This window comes from Herpailurus yagouaroundi, unplaced genomic scaffold (assembly GCF_014898765.1).
Source record: "Herpailurus yagouaroundi ecotype Mexico unplaced genomic scaffold, PumYag 185, whole genome shotgun sequence".
NCBI lineage: Eukaryota > Metazoa > Chordata > Mammalia > Carnivora > Felidae > Herpailurus > Herpailurus yagouaroundi.
This window is the reverse complement of record NW_024412416.1, coordinates 1,392,059-1,413,028: the sequence shown is the minus strand read 5'-3', so window position 1 is coordinate 1,413,028 and position 20,970 is coordinate 1,392,059. Positions and strand designations below refer to the sequence as shown.

At 59.0% G+C, this 20,970-nt stretch overlaps 2 protein-coding genes across 6 annotated transcripts in view; one reads left to right on the top strand and one right to left on the bottom strand.

Moving 5' to 3' along the window:
- The window catches only part of BCL2A1 (BCL2 related protein A1), a 56,496-nt gene that overhangs the window by 28,461 nt on the left and 7,065 nt on the right, over positions 1-20,970 (top strand). Inside the window, exon 3 of one of the 3 annotated variants that reach the window (XR_005796064.1) lies at positions 13,433-14,193. The exons of 1 other annotated variant lie outside the window; for it this stretch is intronic. Coding sequence is in view for 1 of the 2 variants with exons in the window: in XM_040493462.1 (XP_040349396.1) it covers positions 18,781-19,197 (417 nt within the window). In the remaining variant the exon portion in view is untranslated. Of the gene's footprint in view, positions 1-13,432; positions 14,194-18,645; positions 19,198-20,970 lie in introns of those variants that run through there. One more of the 3 variants, XM_040493462.1, reaches the window with a different exon arrangement.
- Positions 8,956-18,619, bottom strand: LOC121042271 (uncharacterized). 3 transcript variants are annotated; one of them, XR_005796063.1, is made up of 3 exons: positions 18,145-18,603; positions 10,235-10,659; positions 8,956-10,137 (listed from the first exon to the last, which is right to left on the bottom strand). XR_005796063.1 is itself a non-coding variant. In XM_040493456.1 (3 exons), exons 1-3 carry the CDS (start codon positions 18,490-18,492, stop codon positions 9,760-9,762), a joined length of 918 nt encoding a protein of 305 aa, XP_040349390.1. In that variant the 5' UTR covers positions 18,493-18,619; the 3' UTR covers positions 8,956-9,759. The 3 variants fall into 3 exon arrangements, 1 of the variants encoding a protein (XP_040349390.1); XM_040493456.1 differs by having other exon boundaries at positions 10,468-10,659; positions 18,145-18,619; XR_005796062.1 differs by having other exon boundaries at positions 8,956-10,659; positions 18,250-18,516.

Sequence of the window (20,970 nt, the reverse complement as noted above, 5' to 3'; positions counted from 1 at the left end):
TCTCGGCGAATGTCTGTGAAGTTCCTCTGCGTGTACCAGCCGTCGATCGCTCTTATTGCTGACTGGCTTATGTCGTACAGATACAGCACGCTCCGTGCGTTTCTCTGTTGGTGGACACCTGGGATGTTTGCCACGTTGGGCTGAAACGAATAGAGCTGTTACGAATGGCCTTGCAGAAGGCCTTTTTGTGGATACACGTTTTCATTTTTCCTTCGTAAATGCTTTGGGTGGAGTTGCTGGGTCAGAGGATTTTCCCTCCTAACATTTTATTATGAAAAATCCCAAGTGTACACAGAATCGAGAGCATTTTAAGGGAAACGGGAGCAAGCGTGTGCGAGCTGTTGTTGACTTTGTCACGCAGCTGTCCGTCCTGTCCCTCTGGCTACGACGAACCCATTCTATTTCCAGTAGACTGGAGACCCCAGTGCACTCCTTCCCTATGGTGCAGCTTGCATGTTATAAACTAGAATTCAGTGTTTGCTTAGAGTTTTTCCTTTCGACGTAGAATTTACAGACGGTCAAGTGCACACGAGATTCCTCCTGACGTGCACCTGTGCTCGGTTTCGACCAATGCGTAGTAACCCAGATCCCACTGCTGTCACCCCAGTGTTACCATCACTCCGCACTTCTGCTCGTCTGAGACAATTTTTCCATTGTTGCTTTTTACAGTGAAAACTGCATTGGATGATACGGCATTTCCCTTTCCTGGAAGGCTTTGTTCACTTAATGTTTTTGCCATCCATCCACGTTGTTAACTAGATCAGCCGACCATCCTTTTTTATCCCTGATCGGTACTCCATGGGTCTGTGGACTCCAGTTTGTTTATTCAGTAGGACCCCTGCGCCGTGTCTGGTTTGGGGCCGTCATGAAAAAAGCCGCTGTGAATGTTCTTTAGGAAACTTTGCGGAAACACGCCGTCGTTCCTCTTGAGTGCACACGGCGGAGTGGGAACGCGAGTCGTGTGCACTTTTCCGTCGAAGGAAAGTGCCCAGCTTGCTTTCCAGAGTGGCTACGCCGTGTTACAGTCTGGCCAGCGACACACAATCCCAGCCGTTACCCCTTCTCGCCCACATTTGGTCACGCTAACTTTTGTGCGGTAAAATGCACCTAACAAAACTTACACCTTAGCGCGCTCCGTGCTCCCGCAATGCCCTGCGCCCATCACCAGGACTCAATTCCAGACACCTCACCACCCGTCGTGGAGACTCCTCCCCAACAGGCGGCCGCCACTATGCTCCCTCCCCCAACGCCCGGCAGTCACATGCTACGTGGCCACCTGCTTTCTTGCTCTCCGCCCGGAAGGCTCCGTGTTTCTCAGGGTCGCCGTGTGGGTATGTCGTGCCCCCTTCCTTCAGACGGCCGAATGATGCCCCACGGTTTGGAGAGACCACGTTTCTCCTGCTCGCGCCTCAGCTGATGGACGTTTGCCGTGACTCCACCTTTCGGCTGCTGGGCGCACCACGGTTTTGTCTGGACACCCGTCCCACTTGTTTTGAGTGTATACGTGGGGCGGAAGTGCAGGTCCTGGCATCATGCCGCGTCCGCCCGGGCTATTTGTGTCGACGCTCTACATCAGAGCAAGGAGCTTCCCTTCTATTATTAACTTACTTTTCAGAACATTCAGAATGGATACTGCATTTTATCACAGGTTCTCCTGCATTGACTGACTTGATCGCACAACTGCTCCTTTTATTACGTCCATTTGGGAAAATATTCCGAATGATTTTAAAAACATTAAACCGACTCTGAACTCCCGGGGTGAGCCCAGCTTCTCACCGCATGTGGATATCACAGTGACTCTTAGCCTCTCCGCTGTCCTGAGACAGGACAGAAGGGTAAATGCTGCCCTGCGAGAAATGGCCCCAAATGCTTAGACTCCCCGGTTTTGTCCCCATCTTGTATCTGGGCCCAGTCGTGGCTCCTGCCTCCTCACCTCCCTGCCCCCACAGAGCCAGTGTTCAGTCGGCTTTGGTGGGTCGTTCAGTGCACCATCGCTGGGCATGGAGCTCCAACTCCTATGTAGTCTGCAAAGCCCAGCTCAAATGTCACCTCCTCTTTAAAGTCCTTCCCTACTTCATGATCTGCATAATCATCCCTTCTCATACTGTCTCCCTGGCTAGATTTAGTTTTTAATTTACATCCAAGTTAGCTAGCATGTAGTACAATAATGATTTCAGGAGTAGATGCCAGTGATTTTTCTCCTACGTATAACACCCAGTGCTCATCCCAACCAGTGTCCTATTTAATGCCCCTCCCCCATTTAGCCCATCCCCCCTCCCACACCCCCCCAGTAACCCTCTGTTTGTTCTCCGTATTTAAGAGTCTCTTCTGTTTTGTCCCCTTCCCTGTTTTTATATTATTTTTTCCCTTCCCTTACGTTCATCTGTTTTGTCTCATAAAGTCCTCATATGAGTGAAGTCATATGACTGTTGTCTTTGACTAATTTCACTTAGCATAATCCCCTCCAGTTCCATCCACGTGGTTGCAAATGGCAAGATTGCATTCTTTTTGACTGCCGAGTAATACTCCATGGTATATATATGCCACATCTTCTTTATCCGTTCATCCATCGATGGACATTGGGCTCTTTCCACATTGGCTGTTGTCGATAGTGCTGCTGTAAACACGGGGGTGCATGAGTCCCTTCGAAACAGCACACCTGTATCCCGTGGATAAATGCCTAGCAGTGCCGTTGCTGGGTCGTAGGGTACTTCTATGTTTAGCTTTTGAGGAACCTCCACGCAGTTTTCCAGAGCGGCTGCACCAGCTGGCACTCCCACCCGCAGTTCCCCTGCCAGATTTTGAGCCCACTGAGGAGAGGGACACATCGTGCTTCTCTCTGTGTTTATAGAGACTGTCATTATGTAGTGTGTGTTCAGTAAGTGTTCAGTGAACTGAATTAGTAAATCCTTCAGGCAGAACAAATAGCAGCAGAACAGGAAAAGCCGAGGGGTCGGCTTTTTTTTTTAAGTGACAAAACACTTTTCTCGAAGGAACCCTCTCGCGGCACCCAGCCCAGCAGGCACAGACAAGAAGAGGTGCTCTGACGGAGGTGGGGGTGCTGGGAGCAGAGAGCCCCATCCCTCAGCTCCCCGGACCTCAAGGGGGTCCCCAGCTCACCACCTCTCCCACAGCAAGTCCAGAGGCCGGACGGGAGGAAGGCCCAGCCCCAGGTCACGCTGAGCCGCGGGCTCAGCTGGAGCGAACCAGCCAGTGGCACCTCTCCGACACCCCACGGCCCTGACGACCACCCGCTGACCCGCATTTCGTCCCCCTTGTCGGTCCGGCCGGTTTCAAGCCAGGCGCGAGGCTGCAGCCCTGTGAGTTAGTGGTTGTGCTTGTGAGGAGTGGGCGGCACAGGGAGAGGAGCGCTGAGCTCGGGCGGGACACCTCTCGGGGCCTCAGCTCCCCCGTCTATGAGATGGGCGCAGAGGCTGGCAGCTGGTCCACCCAGCATCCCACGATGGTCCCCACTTGTGCCGTTGTGAACATCCGTGTGTCCCGTTCAGCTCTCGGGTGACGTTTCTCCTGTGGGGGCGTCAAATGTTGACCCCGTTTCCTGTGCTCCGTCCGAACCCTGAACGTTCAGCAGGCTGCTCCTCTTGAACTGCTCCTGCCCGGGGTCCTGCACCCTCCGCCGGGGGGGGCGCGGGCCCCCCCCCCCCCCGCCGGCCCCCCCCCCCCCCCCGCACCCTGTGCCCGGCCCGCCTGCCTGCCCACACCCTGCACGACCCACCCGTGCCCTGCGCCCTGTTCTGGCCTGGCTTCCTTCCTCTACTTTGGTCTGAGACCCTCTGACGGAGAGGTCAGCAACAAAACCACTGAAACGCTTGACTTCTTGCATTTCTTGCAACTCTGGGATCCGAAGTGTTGAAAACCTCTTTTGTGTTCCGTATTACAATTACTAGCACCCAAAATAACATAAACATACTATAAATCTTTATATAAAAGTGTGCCCTTCCATTGGAAATCTCTTAATCAAATAGGGCCTTAAAAATCATTTCATCTTCGCTGTACATCCGTGGATGACTATCCTTTTTGCGAGGGTTCCTCCCCATCTGCCTTTTTATTTTATGTCCTTTACGGCCGTCAGCACCGAGAACCATTTTGTTACTGTTTAAGGAGGCAGGAGCGAAAGGGGTTTTGTTGTACAAATGCCATTCGGTCGGTAATCCGCCAAAAGCACATAGTGATCCGTCCCCGGATTGTCTTTAAGGTGAAGTTTTTCGGCTGGTTTCTTCTTAGCACCTTCTCCGCAGAGACACCAACCCTGTGAGCTGTCGCTCTGCTGGAGGTTTGCACCCCCTGGGGGCCGCGCCACCAAGGGAGGCCGGGGGTGCGGGGCAGGAGGGGAAGGAGACCTCGGGAAAGAGCGCGCGTGAAGCAGGGTCCCCCCTGGAGCTCGGTGCCCGGCTGCCCTTGGGAAGCCCTCAGGTACCCTGGAGAGTCCGTGAGTCGCCCCCGGTTTCTGCGCCTTCTCGGTCTTGCGTGGGCTCCGCAAGCTCACAGACGGCGTCAGGCTCCCATGGGCACCGCCCCCACCGCCTCTCTAGCCCCCTTCTCCCTGGGTGACTTCAGCGGCTCCCAGGACCCTGGAACTGGAAGTGCGTTAATGACCCCCAAATCCTTGCGTCCTGATGTCCAGCCGCAACGTCTCTCCTGAGCCGCGGACCCACCGGATTGCCCCCCGTGAGTGCCCCATCCACGCGCCACCCGCGCCGTGCCCCAGGCAGACCTGCTCCTCCCCACCAAACGTGCCCTCCTTTCTTGGGTGTCACTGCAGCACGAGTGTCCCTGACCCACGTGACCCTCCAGTGTCCCGATGCCCTTGCCACTGGCCACTGTGTCTCTGCTCCCTGAGTCCTCTCGTCCACCGCCTGCTCCTCTCCACCCAGTGGTCTCTGCCTTGTCTGGGTCCCGAGCATGTGTCACCGGCTACGGGCACATCCTACCCCACCTCCGTCACACTGGTCTTCTCCCACCCGGACTCGCCCCTGCTTCCGGAATGTTCTTTCCAGAATGCAGATGTGACTGCGCGGGTGCCTTGCTTCAAGCCCCCCGCAAACAGGATAAGGTCTTGCCTCGGTCCCCGGCTGCGGGACGCTGGTTTCTGCCGAGCTGCTCACAGCCCCCGCACCTTGCCCATCCCTGGGCCCAGCTCTCCGCCTGGCTGTCTCTCTGGGCAAATTCCACACAGCCTGGAGTGTCAGCTCCGTCACCGTCTCATCTGGGAGGCTTTCCAGCCCAGCCTGTGTCCCTGTCTGTCCGCACACGGCACACCGTCCCGTCACTGTCACTGCCGTGAGCGACTCGAAGGCGGGATCTCCTGTGGGAACTTCCGAGCTTCACAGGAGGCGTCGCAGGCGAGGGGGTCCCTCACCCACGAGGGGCGTTGGTGGGGTGCACAGTGGCCGCAGAGGGAGGGGACGCCTCTGCCACCCACCAGCGGCCTCGCCCAGCCCAGCAGCCTGTCTGAGCGTCAGCCTCTCGGCCCGACAGCAGGTACCAGACGGAGGGCTTCCTGCTTCTGCTGTGTCCCACTGGGGGCCCCGAGGCATGTCGTCCTGGGCGACGGGTGCCCTCTGGGAGCCCCCGTGACCACGGTCAGCGGTGACACCGAAACCTTGCCCGTGGGTCGTGGTGAACAGAGCTGACAAATGTTTGCATGACTCGTGTCCACGTGTGAATTGAAAAAGAGTCTAAACAGCATCTCACCTGTGCGTTTTGGAGTCAGACGGTCCTGGATTTTAATTCCGACTGCTGCGTCGGCTGTGAGGCCTGTCGAGTCCTGGGTGTTGGACACCAGGGGACACCGTGACACCGAGGTGACAGGAGGTGACAGGAGGTGTACCTCTTACTGCCGGCCACGCAGGGGTGCAGCGAATACCGTTTCCCTCAAACATGCCTGTATCCCCTCAGAGTCCATGACAGTCCCTGTTGTCTGTTTGGTTTTCCGGTGGCTTCTCTCTCTGTCTCGCCCGCATCCCAGCCTGGGACGTCCCTGGGGCCAGCACCTGACTCTCCTCTGCCCCTGGCACCCGCTCCTGCGAGGCCCGCAGTCCTACTCGGGAGGGCCTCCTTCTGGGCCCGTTGAAAACCCACATGGCCCAGGTCTGCGTGCTTGGCTTTCGTTGCTTCAAACTCACGACCGGGGAAACATGACAAAGCCGGAGCTGGCGCTTTCGCGGCCGGTGACCCCAGCGGCTTTCCCGCCTGCACGTGCTGTTCGGAGCCTGGAGGGGCCCCGGGCAGGCGGCCTGCGGTCCTGTGCTGGGGACCCACGGGCCGGCCGTGCGCACCAGCACGAGCCCTCGGGGTACAAGCCCTCACTGGTGTGGGCGGGAGCCAGCAGGCTGGCAGGGAGGGGACGGGGCCAGAGAGGGCAGGGGCTGGGACCGGGCCCCTCTGTCTGGGGTTCTGAGTCCCTGTATCCTGCCGGCCCCTCTACTTGTGGGAAAAGGGGTGCAGGCATCTCCCCTAGAGGGTCCACACCAGTGGCCCCAAGCTCCCTGTGGTGGGGGGACCCCCGAGCAGGTGGCCCTGTACTGACGAGCAGCTCTCAAGCAGTGAGGAGGCAGCACAGGCCACGTGGCCTCCAGACCACTTTCCGGAGCCCTGGTGCTTCCTCGGGGCCACCGGGCACGGTCCCCATAATGACACGGGGACGGACCTCTGACCACCAGCCCCTCCATCCCAGGACCAAGTGCCAAGAGGGGGGCTCAACTCCGGGGACTGGGCTTTCCCTCCTCCAGGCCCCGAGAGCTTGTGTTTTCCCCGCCCGTGACATTTTTCTTTACATATGTGATAGTTCAAATGACTCGAGAAATGGGAAGTGGGAAGAGAAGGTTCTGGAAACCCCCCTCCCCCGAGCTTTTCTAATGCCGGCGCGACATTAGAAGCTGTCTGTGGCAGGCGCGGAGGCAGGGGCTCCGGGGGTGACAGAGGAGGGGGGTTTCCTTTGGAAGTCACCTTCATGAGAACGATTAGAACGAGGTCACGAAGATACTCCAGTGCAACCGAGCTTCTGTCGTCAACAAAACACTTGTGCCCAGGAGGAATCTTCGTACCTGCAAGATGGGGCAGCGTGGACGGCCGCCGGGCACCCCTGACTCGTCGCTAGCGTCTGACCCGTTGCCCCTCTCGTTCCGTCTTGCTCCGCACCTCGCGTTCCCTTTGCTGAAGTGGAAGCAGTCCTGAGGGGAGGGGCGCCCGGGGGGCTCAGTCAGTTAAGCGTCTGGCTCCGGTCACGATCTCACAGTTCGTGGGACTGAGCCCCGCGTCGGGCTCTGCGCTGACTCTGAGGAACCTGCTTGGGATTCTCTCTCTCTCCCTCCCTCTCTGTCCTTCCCCTGCTGGCTCTCCGTGTCTTTGGGGAGCTGGGAGAAAATCTGGAAATGTTCTTCTGGTCCACGTGGGGAGGGGGTTACAGGTGGAAAGACAGGTCCAGAGAGGAAAACGGGCCCAGGAAGCCCGAGCTTGCGCTGGGCCTACGTCCGGGTCCGAGCATTCCCTCCGGGCGGTCAGGACCCTGAGCTGCCGTGTGCCGCTGGGAGGGAGGAAGGTGTCGGGGGAACTCGGGGGCACCCCCAGTCCTTAGAGCGTGGGGGACCACCTCGCATCGACAGGGGGTCCTCCTGCTGAGAATCACCTGTGCTTCCCTGAGAGACTGGGGTCATGTTTCCAAGCAGGCGGGACGTCACTGCAGCCCGGGCCCCTCTCTCTGCCGGGTCGTGTCCCTGCTGGAGGCGGCAGGTGCCTTTGTGAAGGGGGGCATCCAGTCTCCTTTACAGATCCGGTCACTGGTGACACGATGGTGGCTTCTGACTCAGGCCAGGGTGCAGGGAGTCCCCACCACGTGGGGAGTGAGGGACACAGCGTTCCAGAAGCCTTTGGGCATGAAGGGCCTGATGGGAGTGATTTTTGGCCTTTCTTGCCGCTGGAGCAGCGTCCTGAGGGCGGGGGGGCGGGCGGGGCCCCTGCCCCCACGGTCCCGGCCCGCTCAGCGTCCCAACGGGGGCGGGGGGAGGGGAGCCCGGGCGTGAACGGAGGGGCAGGCAAGAGCCTGGGCCTGGTGAGGGCGTCCATGTGTCCAACGGCCCTCAGTATTTCATCCTTAGTTTGAGGATCAACCACAGCAGTTCGTGGGGCTCCCCTCCTACGGCCAAGATCGGGACGGTGAGGTCACAGGGATCGTGGACATAGAGGTCACAAGGATCACGGAGTGGGGTCACAGGGATCGAGGACAGCGCAGTCACGGAGAAGTTGGCAAAGTCCAGACACCGTCAATCCCTCCATCCCAGTGTCCTCACAACCTGGCTTGTGCCTCAGGTCCCCTCGGGTCCCAGGCGGCAGCACCAGCAGGGGTCGCCCGTGACTGTTTGTGAGGTTGTTGCCGACGTCTGGTCAGGGGCATTTTCCTTACAGTCGGTTGGTTCACAGTCAGGCTCCAGCACGTTCACAGGGGCTGTGTGTGTGTCAGTGTGATGTGTAAGTGCATGTATGTGTGAGCACGAGCGTGTGCATGTATATGTGCATGTGAGCGAGTGTAAGCGTGACGCGTAAGCACGTGTGTGTGTGGTGTGGGTGCATCGTGTGCACGTGTGTGCATGTGTATGTGCGAGTATTGAGCGTGCGTGATGTGTGGGTGTGCGTGTGTGTGCATGCGTGGGAGCGCGTGTGTGCCCCGAGGCGTGTGTGAGCAGAGGGGGAGCAATCCCGAAACCAAAGCCTTCAGCGAGTCTCGGTAACAAGCCCTCGTTTCCGTCCCCCCTTTCTCCTTCCCTCACAACCGGTACGTCCTTCACGACCTCAGATGGACGTGAGCCCGCAGCTCCGCTGACGGGCGTGGGTCCGAAAGAACGCCCGCAGGGACTCGGCAGATACTTGCACACCCACGTGCACACCAGCGGTTCCCGCTACGGCCAGAAGGCGCACGCGAGGTGCCGTGCGCCGACAAGCCAGGGGATCCACAAAGTGTGGTTTACACACGGGATGAAATACCGCGTAGCCTTGAAAGGGAAGGAGGTTGTGACACAGGAGGCGGCCCGGATGAACCTCGAGGACACCGCGCTCGGGGACATGAGCCGCAGTTCACGTACACGAGGCAGGCCAGCGCCGCTCACTCACGGGGATGGGGGGGGGGCATGGTGGCTGCCGGGGCCCGGGTGGGGGCGGGGAGCTATCATTTTAGCGGCTCAGAGCGATAGTCGCACGGGACGATGAAAGCGTTCGGGGGGCGGGCGGTGGGGATGGTGGCGCAAGAGCGTGGATGTGGTCACTGCCAGTGAACGTACGATCACGAGCGGTCACTGTGGGACATTCTGCGTGACGTGTGCGTGAGCACACGTACACACACACACACACAAGTCAAATGGGCCGTGTGCACCAAAAACCTCGCCGAAGCGCGGTTCGTTCCGGCAAACCCCAAGGCAAGGCACCGTTGACTTTCGGCTCCTGGCTCTGAAGGTTGGTAAGACAAGGGTTTGACACGAGGCCGCAGGGTGACCCTCACCTGTGCCCGGGGACTCACGGGCCTCGTGCCGTGGCAGGAAGCGCGGAAGGGAGCTCCTCTGAGGCCGCAAGGCCGGTCTGCGCTCTTCTGAAGACGTCCGGTGCCGACCGTCCCCGAGAGCTCCGCCTCGTCGTCCCAAGGGGGCCTCGGCTTTCTGGGCCCGCGCCTGACAGCGTGGCGCCTGGTAGGACGAGGCGCCACGGCCGAGATTTGCGCGCGGGAGAGGCGCCTGGCCCAGGCTGTGGCAGCTACTGAGGTCGTACTGGACTCGGAACTCCCTCCGGGAACCCCCACCCCCTGCTCTTGCTCGCGCTCCTTGTCTGCCTGGCCGAGCGCCTGCGAGGCAGTAAGGCTGGGCGGCCCGCACCGTGTGGTTGGGTGACCGTGGCCAGGAGGGTGCGGGCAGAGCCCCGTCGGGGGACCGTTGCAGGTCTAGGCAGGATGTGACGGGGGCGGGACGAGACTCGACCTCCTCGGGTTGGGACACGTCTCGGAGGCAGCGCTGTCAGGACACACCGCCAGGTGACACGTCGGGACGTGCCATCAGGTGGACGTGGCGCGCGCGTTAAACAGAGCGGACAGGCACAGTCCCGGGCTCTGTGCTCGGTGGATGGCGACGCCATTTCCTGAGATGGGGACACGAGGGAGGAGTGGGCTGGGCTGGGGGCATGCGGGAAATCAGAAGTTTGGTCTGGACACGTGAAATCTGGGATGCCCGCTCACCATGTGGGTGGAGAGGCCAGGCAGGCAGGTGGCCCTGGGGGTCCGGGTTCACAGGAAGCACGTGGGAGAGGCACACTGAGCGGGAAGATGGCCCAGAGCTCCGCGCGTCCTAGATCAGGCCCGGAGCGGGGAGCGGGGAGCGGGGAGGGCGCCCAGTGGCTTTGCTGTCGGGGCAGAGCTTACGGGCGGGGGCTGCCAGATGGTCCCACCCACACCACGAGGATGGGACCCACCGTGGGAAGTGTGGTCCCGTGACCCGGAAGAGCAGAGGTCAGGGGGTGACCATCCCACGCCGTGGGAAGGGAGGAACACCGAGGTTTTCTCGGAAAACCTGTGTCCTGACTTCTTTCAGGAATGTTCTCGGAGACACCACAGCCTGAGTTCTCCTGATGGCGTCGTGATGGGGAGACACGTTTGTTTGAAACCTGTTCATAAAAAACCACAATTTTGATTTTGACAAAAAGAAGAATTGATCGAGAAACCCCTGGAACCAAGGACTTGAGGGCGACGAGGACACTCCGTCCCTGTCACCCCTCCTCCCTGCGTGTGGGTTCCGTTCGTGCTCACCGACTTCCTCTCCCGGGTGACACAGCCCGTGCGGCCCTGTCGCCGGAGCCTAGGCGCCGGGGAGGGCGGTGTTGGCCGCACCGCGTTTCAGCGCTTAAAGCCTCGAGGGAGGGTTCGGTTGTGCGGAGGTCAGGTGCCTGCCCCATCCGTCAACTGTACTCAGGGTTTGGAGGGTTTGCGGCCGAGCACGTACCTCCAGCTGGGACCGTGTGATGGGGGCTGTGGAGCAGACGACCCCTCAGAATAAAAGGGAAGTGCTGCTGGACAAAACGATACATGTTCCTACAAAACCAGCTCAATAAAGACCCGTCTTTTCTTGAGCCGGGGAGGGACCTCCTTCACGGCGGACATAACGCTTCGATTATTTGGCAAATACTCACTCCCCTCCCGCTGCAGGAGGGGCCGTGTGATCTGCACCGTCCGGGGCGGTGGAGGCTTGAAGCCCGTTTCCGTGTTGGGCTCACGCCCTTGTGCGTCGGCCTTCTCCAGCAGTGGCACACAGGCCACTCGTCCCTCAGGGACGGGAGACGGCAGAGCGGGGCCGTCCCAGCCGCGTGCACATCTGGCTCCGGGGTCGGCTCCCCCGTCTGCCCAGCTGCGCTCACACCCGCGGGCACGCGGAGCCCCCGTCGGAGCGCTGCACGGGGCCGGGGGGCTCCTTACGCAACAGCATTACTGCAGGGGAGCCAGCTGACACGGCTGCCACGCCTTCCTGTCCCAGCCTCAGCCCCACAGGCTCTCTGGGGCTCAAGTTCACCCTTTTCTCTTTCCCTGATGCCCCTTCGGAGCCACAGACGCGGCCCGTGTCCTCCTCCAAACCCCGCACGTCTGCCGCTCGGGGTCTCCTGACCGCTCCTCGTCGGTCCCTGTGTGGTCCTGGCTCGGGCCTCATCGTCTGTGCCCGACGTGACCTCAGCGGCCGCGGTTAGGTTCCAGAACTTGTAAAGAACTGTTCAACTCGGTAAAGAGAACAATTTGAGTTTTTAGGAGACGGACACGTGCTTTGAACGGACGCTTCGCGAAAAGAAGGTACAGAAACGGCCAGTGAACACACAGAGGTGTTAAAACCACAATGAGGTGTCACTCCAGACCCACCAGAAGGGTAACGTTACAAGGACGGACCACACGAGTGTTGGCGGGGAGGCGGGGCGCCCGGGGCCCCACATGTGGCGGGGCTGGGGCACGGTGGCACAGTCACTTCAGCGCATGCTGCGGCGGTTTCCAAGGAGTTTGAGCTTCTCCGTACAGGACGCCGCGACCAGAATGAGCCGCTTACCGCGCGGCCCCCGCAATCCCACCGCTAGATGTTTCCCCGGGAGAGACGAACACTCAGTCCGCTAGGAAGACTTGGCGTGCAGCGCTTTTTAGCAGCTTTATTCGTGACCTCCCAAACCACCGGGTGGAGAACGGATAAACCCCTCGAGGCAGATCCACACGACAGAACGTATTGCTCAGTAATAAAAAAGAACAAACTTGATTTTCTCAACCGCATGCATGACCGAAGCCGTTCAGCTGAGCGCCAGAAGCCAGGCGTGTGCGCTGACTGATGTCCCGTTTGTGGGATTTCAGGCCAGGGAAAAGGAGCCCCCCGTGACATCCAGACGACCAGTGGTGGCCCGTGGCCAGAGGGGGGCATGGGGGACCGGCCACAACGGGGCACGAAGAGACATCTTGGGGTGGTCGAAACACTTCGTGTGCTGACGGGGATGTTGACACGGGTGAGAACTCACTGAAGGGCGTGCTTCAAGTGGATGAATTTTTACGTCTGGAAATCCTCCCTCAATAGCACTGATGAACAGCCTGTTTTCCCGTCTTCCTTAGTAATCAGTCCTGCAGAGACAGTACCTCCTGGATCACAGATCTGACCATGTCTCTCCCCTGTGTAAACCTCCTGAGGTTCAGGGGCGCCCGGGTGGCTCAGTCGGTTGAGTGTCCGCCTTCGGCTCAGGTCACGATCTCACAGTTGACGAGTTCAAGCCCCGCGTCAGGCTCTGTGCTGACGGCTCAGAGCCTGGAGCCTGCTTCGGATTCTGTGTCTCCCTCTCTCTCTGCCCCTCCCCCACTCACACTCTTTCCCCTAAAAATAAATTAAAAACATTTAAAAAAATTTTTAAAAACCTCCCAAGGTTCCTGTTCCTTTTTGGCCCATTCCAAGCCCCCTGAGCTGCCGTGGCCTCGGATCCGCATGTGCTCTTGGCGTGGCTGAGAGCTGGGCCAGCTGGGTCGGGACGCACGTCTGTACTCCCCCCTGGCTGCGCTCAGGCTCGGCCCGAGGGTCCTGTATTCGTCCCCAGGAGCCAGCTTGAAGCTGGCCTTCTCTCGGGGACGCCCCTGGCCCCCCGCTGAACTTCAGGTCCTGTTGTGCTGTGCCAGTGTCCCTAATGCTCTGTGGCAGAAACATCTGGGGGTTTGGGAGACCCTTGCACCGTGAGCGCCTGCTAACAGCACCACCCCTGGATGCCGCGCGGGGCCCCGCCCGTGGCAGGTGCTGAGAGAGCTCGGGGAGCGTCGGCCGAGGCAGCGGCTTCGGGGTGTTCTGAGTTCTTGCTCCGCACAGAGCGCTGCCCTCGGGCGGCCCGGTCTCACCTGCTGTCACCGAACACACTTCTGCTTCCTCCCTTTCTGTTTTAGATCAGCTGTTCCATCCCGAGCAGGGAAAGTCCGAGGCCTTCTGCCACACTCACTCGACGGTCCCATTCAAACGGGCTCTTCTCCTGCGTACCTTCCCCCACGATGACATTCGGGGAGAGAAGAAGACTGCTTCCACTTTGCTGGGTGGAACTTGGTGCCAGGACCGATGTAGCTTCAGCCGTGACATCAGCGTCGGGAAAATCCTCAGCGTGGCCGGCCGTGGTAGTGACAGCTCCGTGAGCAGGGCAACGGGTATCCAAGTAAGACGCAGACGGGGAAGGAGAGGCTGGTCCGGGCGCGCACCTGAGCGCACAGGTGCGAAGGACAGACTAGCGCGGTGTTCCAGGTGGCACACAGGCATTCTGTCTTATGTGGGACCATTCGTAATTTTAACCTCCCCCTGGCCTCCCCCCACCACTTCCATCCCCTTTGTGGCCTCTACAACCGTAGTTGAAAATCCAACCCCAGGAGCCACGTCTGTGGACGCCTCTCTCCAGCCCTCCGTGCCTCCCAGCTCCCTTCCTTCCCAGCTCCGTGTTTTCTCCAGCACCCACCTAGGCCTTTCTCCCAAACACAGCAGGAGACTTGGAGGGGGTCCTACCCGCTTATTTCGCTCACAGAACTTCCTGGAAATTGGTCTCCCTGGATGGAAAACAAGCTCCCCCCAGGAGCCTCGTCACATTGGGACAGTGGCTTTTCTTTTTTTTTTTTCTTTTTTTTAATTAAAAAAAATTTTTTTTTAATGTTTATTTATTTTTGAGAGAGACAGAGACAGAATGTGAGTGGGTTAGGGGCAGAAAGAGGAGACACAGAATCCAAAACAGGCTCCAGGCTCCGAGCACAGAGCCCGACGCAGGGTTCGAACTCACAGACCATGAGATCATGACCTGAGCCGAAGTCAGACGCTCAAATGACGGAGCCCCCAGGAGCCCCAGGACAGTGGCTTTTCTTGACGGAGCAGACTGGCCTCTGTTGTTTTCTGATGGTTGAGGCGTGGCCCCAGCAGACGGACGGAGGCAGACGTCCTGTGGTGCACATGCCCCTGCCCTTGTGTTGAAGACCAGTGCTCTCTGGAGAGTCAGCTCCCGCCACGGCTCGGGAAGGGGACGCAGCTTGACTCACTCCGGCGCTAAGAGTTAGCCAGGGCTGGGGGCTCCCCCGAGCCACCTCCTGGAGCAGCCAAAACCCCAGCAGTTTCCCCCACAGGTTCCGCCTTTGGGGAAAAGAGAAGTCGACCTCAGCAGCCTGTGCCTGAGGTCACGCACTGGCGCCCTGTCCTGGAGCTTGGGTTCCCCGGGCCACTCGCCAGCCAGGATCACCTCAGGGCTCTTCCCTCCTGCCCCCCATCGAACCCCGCCGGAACAGGAGGGGGCTGATGACACAGTGGGAGGCATGAGATCCAGGCCACCTTGTCTCCAGGGGGTTCGCGGCCCTGCGGTGGCCTGGTGGGAGCGGGGCTGGGCGGGGTGGCTCCAGACTGCCTCCCGGATCCCTCCCAGGTCAGTTTCCTCTCTGCCAGGCTGCTGTGAGGGCCACGCCGACTACACTGTGCCACCGTGTACGTCCGAGTGGGACCGTGTACGTCCGTGATCTCGCACGTGCGGCCCACATCGTGCCGGCTTAGAACATCCTGCCCGTCCTCTGACGCTCCTCTTAGCAGTAAAAGTGGCCTGCGTTTCCTCTCCTTGAATCGGTGTGGGCTCGTGACTACCATCCCGTAGGACAGAAATGGTGCCTCTGAGCTCTTGGCTGGGTGACGAACGGCCCGTCACATCCTGCACCTGTCACTGGAGCCCCTGAGCCGCCGCGAGACACGTGTGAGCCCTCTGAGGTCGCCATGCTGGAGAGACCGCACGGACAGACCCTGAGACTGCAGCCAGCCCGGCTTTCACACTCGTGAGGGAATACACTGGTTCGGGCCCCCAAGATCTGGGGTCTGGCCTGGGAAGCAGCGGATGGGCTGGAACCCGCTTGTGGAGATACGGCCACGTAGGTAAACACAGCAGAGAGATACGAGGCAGTTCCCGTGCAGGGATGTGGCAACAATTGCAATCCCACAGCCCAACGTGCTTTGCAAACGGAAGAGGTGGTTGGTTGTTAAGGTGACTCACGCTCTTCCGATTGTTCTGAAACACTAATACTTCCCTCAGCCGGAGCCAAGGCGCCATGCTTCTCTGGTGGAAGCTTCCGGACAAGACGTGTACAGAGAAGGCCTTGGTCAGGCCACGGACGCTTGTGCGGTGCGGACAGATGTAGGAAGCCACCTGTCATTTCCCTCCGACCATCCGCCCCTGGGCCCACAGCAGATCAGTGGGACGCAGGTGCGTTTCCAGAACCTTGTCCTCGTTGTGTGTCCACAAACCTGGCTCCTCGCCTTAGGGTGGCTCCAGGAAGGGGCTTCCTCTGACTATTTCCTCCCGCTGCTCCTTTCGCGGCCTCCACCCTCGCCTACTTTCTCCTGCACCAAAAACTCCCTCCGGGCAGAAATCTTGGTCTGTAGCACCTAACACGGTGCGTGGATGCTTGTGGAATAACTGGGCCCCACTCATTCTGGCCGACTCCCTCAGCGTGCTCCGAGCAGACCCCCAATTTCATACAAGATTCTGCGTGAGGACAGAGCGGCTCAGGGGACTGTTCGCTGGCCCCCGGTGAGTGCAGACCCGGAGTGGGGTGGCATTGAGAGAGGTCACCGTCCTCTGTGTCCGCACCTAGTCCGGGGCCAGCTGCTCGTCCCTGACCCTGCCAGCCCACCCACCTCGGTCCCCCTGCACTTTCCAAAACAAGAAGTCATTCTCTTTGGTAGAGATTCTGTCTTTCTCTCTCCCACCTGTTCTTGCCTGGAAACTCTGAAATAAAGTAAACACGCTGCAATATTTAAGAGCCTTTACGGCAACACCTTTGTGGATGCAGGTCGGGCAGATGGAGCCCTGAATTCGGCTGGCCCCCGGGGCGATATAAATGCCCTTCATTTATTCACCGAAGACCGACTGCGCGCTTCCCGGGTGCGGCTGGGGCACTGGCGCGCGAGAGAAAGTGAGCCCTGGCCTTGCAATGCCTAACTGCGGTTCTTACAGCACATGCTTACACTGCTTTTCCGGAAATACTCACGACCATGGGAGTATGAGGGGCAGTCTCAGGTCCCTAACACGCCCCATCCCTTCGGAGGTTCTCATGACGCCCAGCGGCATCCGGAGGGGAGAAGGCCGCTGCTCCTGGCTTCTGCTCCGTGGGTGAGTGGACGCAGTGGTGAGGGCAGGGGAGGACCTTCCCGGGGACACGCTCCTCCGTTCCGTGCGGGTCCCCTGTCACCCCAGGACTCCAGGATCAGGGCGTGTGACGTTCAGATTTGCGGGGACACCCTGTGCGGGAGGCAGGAGCGGGGAGGCCGGAGAGGCCGGGAGGAGGAGGGAGGTTGGCCGGGAGACCCTCGCCCGCAGTGCAGTCTGAGAGCGTCGACGGAGCGGCCTATGGGGCAGATGTACCTGCCGCCGGGGGGACTCGGGACGCAGCCGCGGGGCCGATGCCATCACGTTCCTGAAGGTGGAGGCCCGACAGGTGCCCCTTCACGGCCACCTCGAGCCCTGTCACCATCCCCTTCAGTCCCCGCGTGAAATACAAGTCAGCATGAATTTCCCCCGGTTTGTAGTGGTTTGTGGAAACTGACGGAAAGGCTCGCGGTCACTCCACAAGTGGATGGAAAGTGAACTCTGCTTCTCCAGGGACCCCGTATTGCCCGCGTGCTCTCTTTCAACCCCCACGGCTCCCGCCTGCTGGCAGCACGGCCGGCCGGGGCAGGGTGACCCCCAAACACCTGAACCACCGTGCGCTCTGCTGAGGAGACTTGAAATCCGCCCTCGGTCCCCGACGCTCCTCTCAGCCAGACACTTGGCCACGTCCGACCCCGGGTCCCCAGGCCGCTGCCCGAGCTCCAGACGGCGATAGGGGTGCCCTTCACGTCCCGCTGCGCGCTTGCCCAGCTCCGTCCTCGCGGGGAAGCCGCGTCTCCTCGGTGCAGGGGCAGGTGCGGGGAGAGGGAGGGGGCCGCGTTCACACAGCGCCGGCCGACCGGGCTTCCCGCCTTGTCCCACCTCCGCCCCAATGCCAGCCTGCCCTCCCCATCCCTTCCCGTCCCATCATAGAGATGCAGCGGCGGGGCGAGGCCGGAGCCGGGGACCTATGTGCGCGTAAGTCTAGAGCCCCGTCTGGTCCCACGGTTTCTGACTCAGACATGGGATAATTTACCCGATTTCAGAGCGCGGTGCGAGCAGGACTCTGCTGTGTGTGTGGCAGGGGGGAAGACCGAGGGGGTGCCGCCCGCCCGTGTCACCCGTGCTCAAGTCCTAGGGGGGCGAGGGCGAGCTGCCAGAGCCTCGCTCCAGAGGCCCCTGTTCTGTCTGCTTCGGACGGAAGTTCCCTCCCAGATCTTCACGAACCCGCGGCAGCCGCTGGGTGGCTGTGTGGGACACTTCTCTGCGGGTGGCATTCACATCGTGTGAAACGACCCGTTTGCAAGCGGACAGGGCGGCCGTGCCCAGTATACTGATGGTGCCGTGCGACCACCTTGCGGCTCCCCAACGTCTCGTCACAAAGCCCACCCTGTTCCCAGGAAGGAGTAGCCCCCGCCTTAGCCCCTGGTGGCCCCCAGTCTGCTGTCTCCACGGGTCCGCTTATTCTGGGCGGCCCATACTGAATGGAATCAGCACGGCGCCTACCTGGCTTGCTTGCCTTGGCCCCGTGCTGTGTCGGAGCCCCGTCCCTGTTGCAGCCCAACTCGCTACCTCGTTCCTCTCACGGCTGAGCGACGCTCCGCCACTTACCCGTTTATCCGGCGGTGACCGTTCGCACTGTGGAATCGAGCCGGTTGCCGTCCCCGGCGCTGGGTGAAGGTCGCGTGCGGGGGTGTGGGCTCCTGTTTTCAGACCAGGGGCGAGCTCCGCAGTGGAGCTGCTGAGCCGTCTGGTAATCCCACGCGCAACCCTCCGAGGAACGGCCGAGTTCCCGCGGGGGCCGCCGCCCGGCCTGCCCACCAGCCGCGTGGGAGCGCTCCGGCTTCTCCACATCCTCCCACAGGAGACATTTGAGCGCCTGCCTCCACCGCTCACGTTTTGAGGAAGTGGGCTCTCGCTGAACCGTTTTCCTGCTCCACGCTGTCAACTTTCTCTTTCACACCCGGCCCAGGCCGAGTGACTGGGAGGAAGGATACCGCCCGGTGATGCAAAAGGAAATTTCCCCAGCCTCCACGCGTCGCCGTGCGTCACACCCCGCCGGGGGCCGCGAGCCTTCACCTGCCGTCACCTCGCCGCCTCCCCGAGAGCAGGCTCCAGACGGGGCTGCGCAGCGGGCAGAGGATGGCCGACGGCGAGTTTGGGTACGTTCTCACGCTGGCCCGGGACTATACGAAGCACGTTCTGCAGGGGCCCCAGCCCGGGTCCCACCTAAGCAGAGTATCCCAAGTGCTACAAGACGTGGCCTTCTCGGTCCAGGGGGAGGTCGAGAAGAAGTTGAAGCCGTGCCTGGACAAGTTCCACGTGGTGTCGGTAGACACGGCCAGGACGATATTCCACCAAGTGATGGAAAACGAATTTGAAGACGGCATCATTAACTGGGGCAGGATTGTGACTATATTTGCGTTTGAGGGCATCCTCATCAAGAAGCTTCTCCAGGAGGGGATCGTCCCAGACACGGATGCGTTTAAGGTTTCCTACTTTGTCGCCGAGTTCATCACGAAACACACGGGAGAATGGATCCGGCAAAACGGAGGCTGGGTATGTGCCGTGGGATATTTCTCGTTGTTCTTACCTTTGAACTAGGAATTGACAGTTTCTCCCCGGTTAAAAAAAAACTACTGTTTTCTTCAGGTGGTTTATTTTTAAAGGTTCTCGTTTTCATTAAAAAGCTTATTTATTTATTTTGGTGGGGGGGGGGGGTGGGCAGAGAGAGAAGAGGAGACAGAATCCCAAGCAGGCTCTGTGCTGTCAGTCAGAGCCCCGCTCGGGGCTCGATCTCATGAAAGGTGGACGCCTAACTGACTGGGCCGCCCAGGTGCCCCTGAAGTTTCTCATTTTATAATAAGAAGACATTTCTGGCTCCTTTCCAGTGAATCCTAGAACTTTCTAGCTGGAAAACACATGCGGTTCCAGCTTTGACTCCTAAAGGCCTTACGAGTGGGGGTAAGATTTGGGAGCACGAGAGCGTCTCCCCAGGGCACCTGTCAGAGGCGCAGTGCCCAGCGGAGGACTTGGCTGTGGCCAGGCTGTCATGACAACGTACAATTAGCACAGAAGGAGGTGGAATCAGATGCTGTTATACTTGGGTATTTATTATTTTGCAAAAGATGGGTACATTTTTGCAAGTTCATTGTTTACAAACTGATTTTCTTTTCTTCTTTTTTTTTCAATTTTCCAACATAACAAATTCTGGCTGTTAAAGCCTATTGACTAAAAATAATAATAATAACGTGCTATACCACCAGCAAGAAGCTTCATAGAAGAATTTCCACATAACAATTCACTTTATTATCAAAGCCTCAGAAAGCCCAGACTGGGGGGTGGAGGGGCTCTGTTACATGGCACTGATAAGGGGCTTTCCACGGCTGGATGTTCATGCTTGTCTTTTTACGCCAGTACCCTTAACACTGACTTATTTTTTAAACTTTATTTTTTTAATTTTTATTTATTTTTGAGAGAGAGAAAGAGAGACAGAGAGGGAACAAGCAGAGGAGGGGCACAGAGAGAGGGAAACACAGAATCCGAAGCAGGTTCCGGGCTCGGAGCTGTGAGCACAGAGCCCGACGCGGGGCTTGAACCCACAAACCGTGAGATCATGACCTGAGCCGAAGTCGGACGCTTAACTGACTGAGCCACTCAGGTGCTCCTTAACAACTGACTTTCTGAAACTACTTACAGCTCCATGGATCCTCTTTCCAACCCCCAGTCCTAGCCCTCTCCTCTCCCCAGAGGGGAGATATGCATTATTAGCAATTATTTTACACGCAAATCTTGCCTATTGAATAACTCTATAGAAAATACACACACTACTTTTTTGTAAAAAATTTTTATACGTATAAATACTACGTGGTACTTATTCCGGGTTTATTTTTCACCCAAGGGCCTTTAAAATATTATTTTAAAGAATACTACAGAAAAAAAAAAAAGAGCCCTACACCTATGCTGTTGTATGTAAATGCTGTTGAACACCTGGCCGTCTCAGGCTGATGGATATTTCAGTTATTTCCAGTTTGCGATCCCAACAATACATCACAGAATCTCTATCCATGCACTCCCTTGTGGAATATCGAATTGCTGGGTCCTGGTACATGTGCATTTTTTTGACGTACTTGATCCTTGCCCTCCAGGGGGGCTCTGCTAAGGCCCCCCCCCCCCAAACAGCTGACCAGTGTTCGGTCGCGGCAGCCTGTCCTAATTTCCCCAATCCACTGGGTTAAGAAAATGTAATCAGGGACACCTGGGTGCCTCAGTTGGTTAAGCAACCGACTTCAGCTCTGGGCATGACCTCACTGTTCGTGAGTTCGAGCCCCG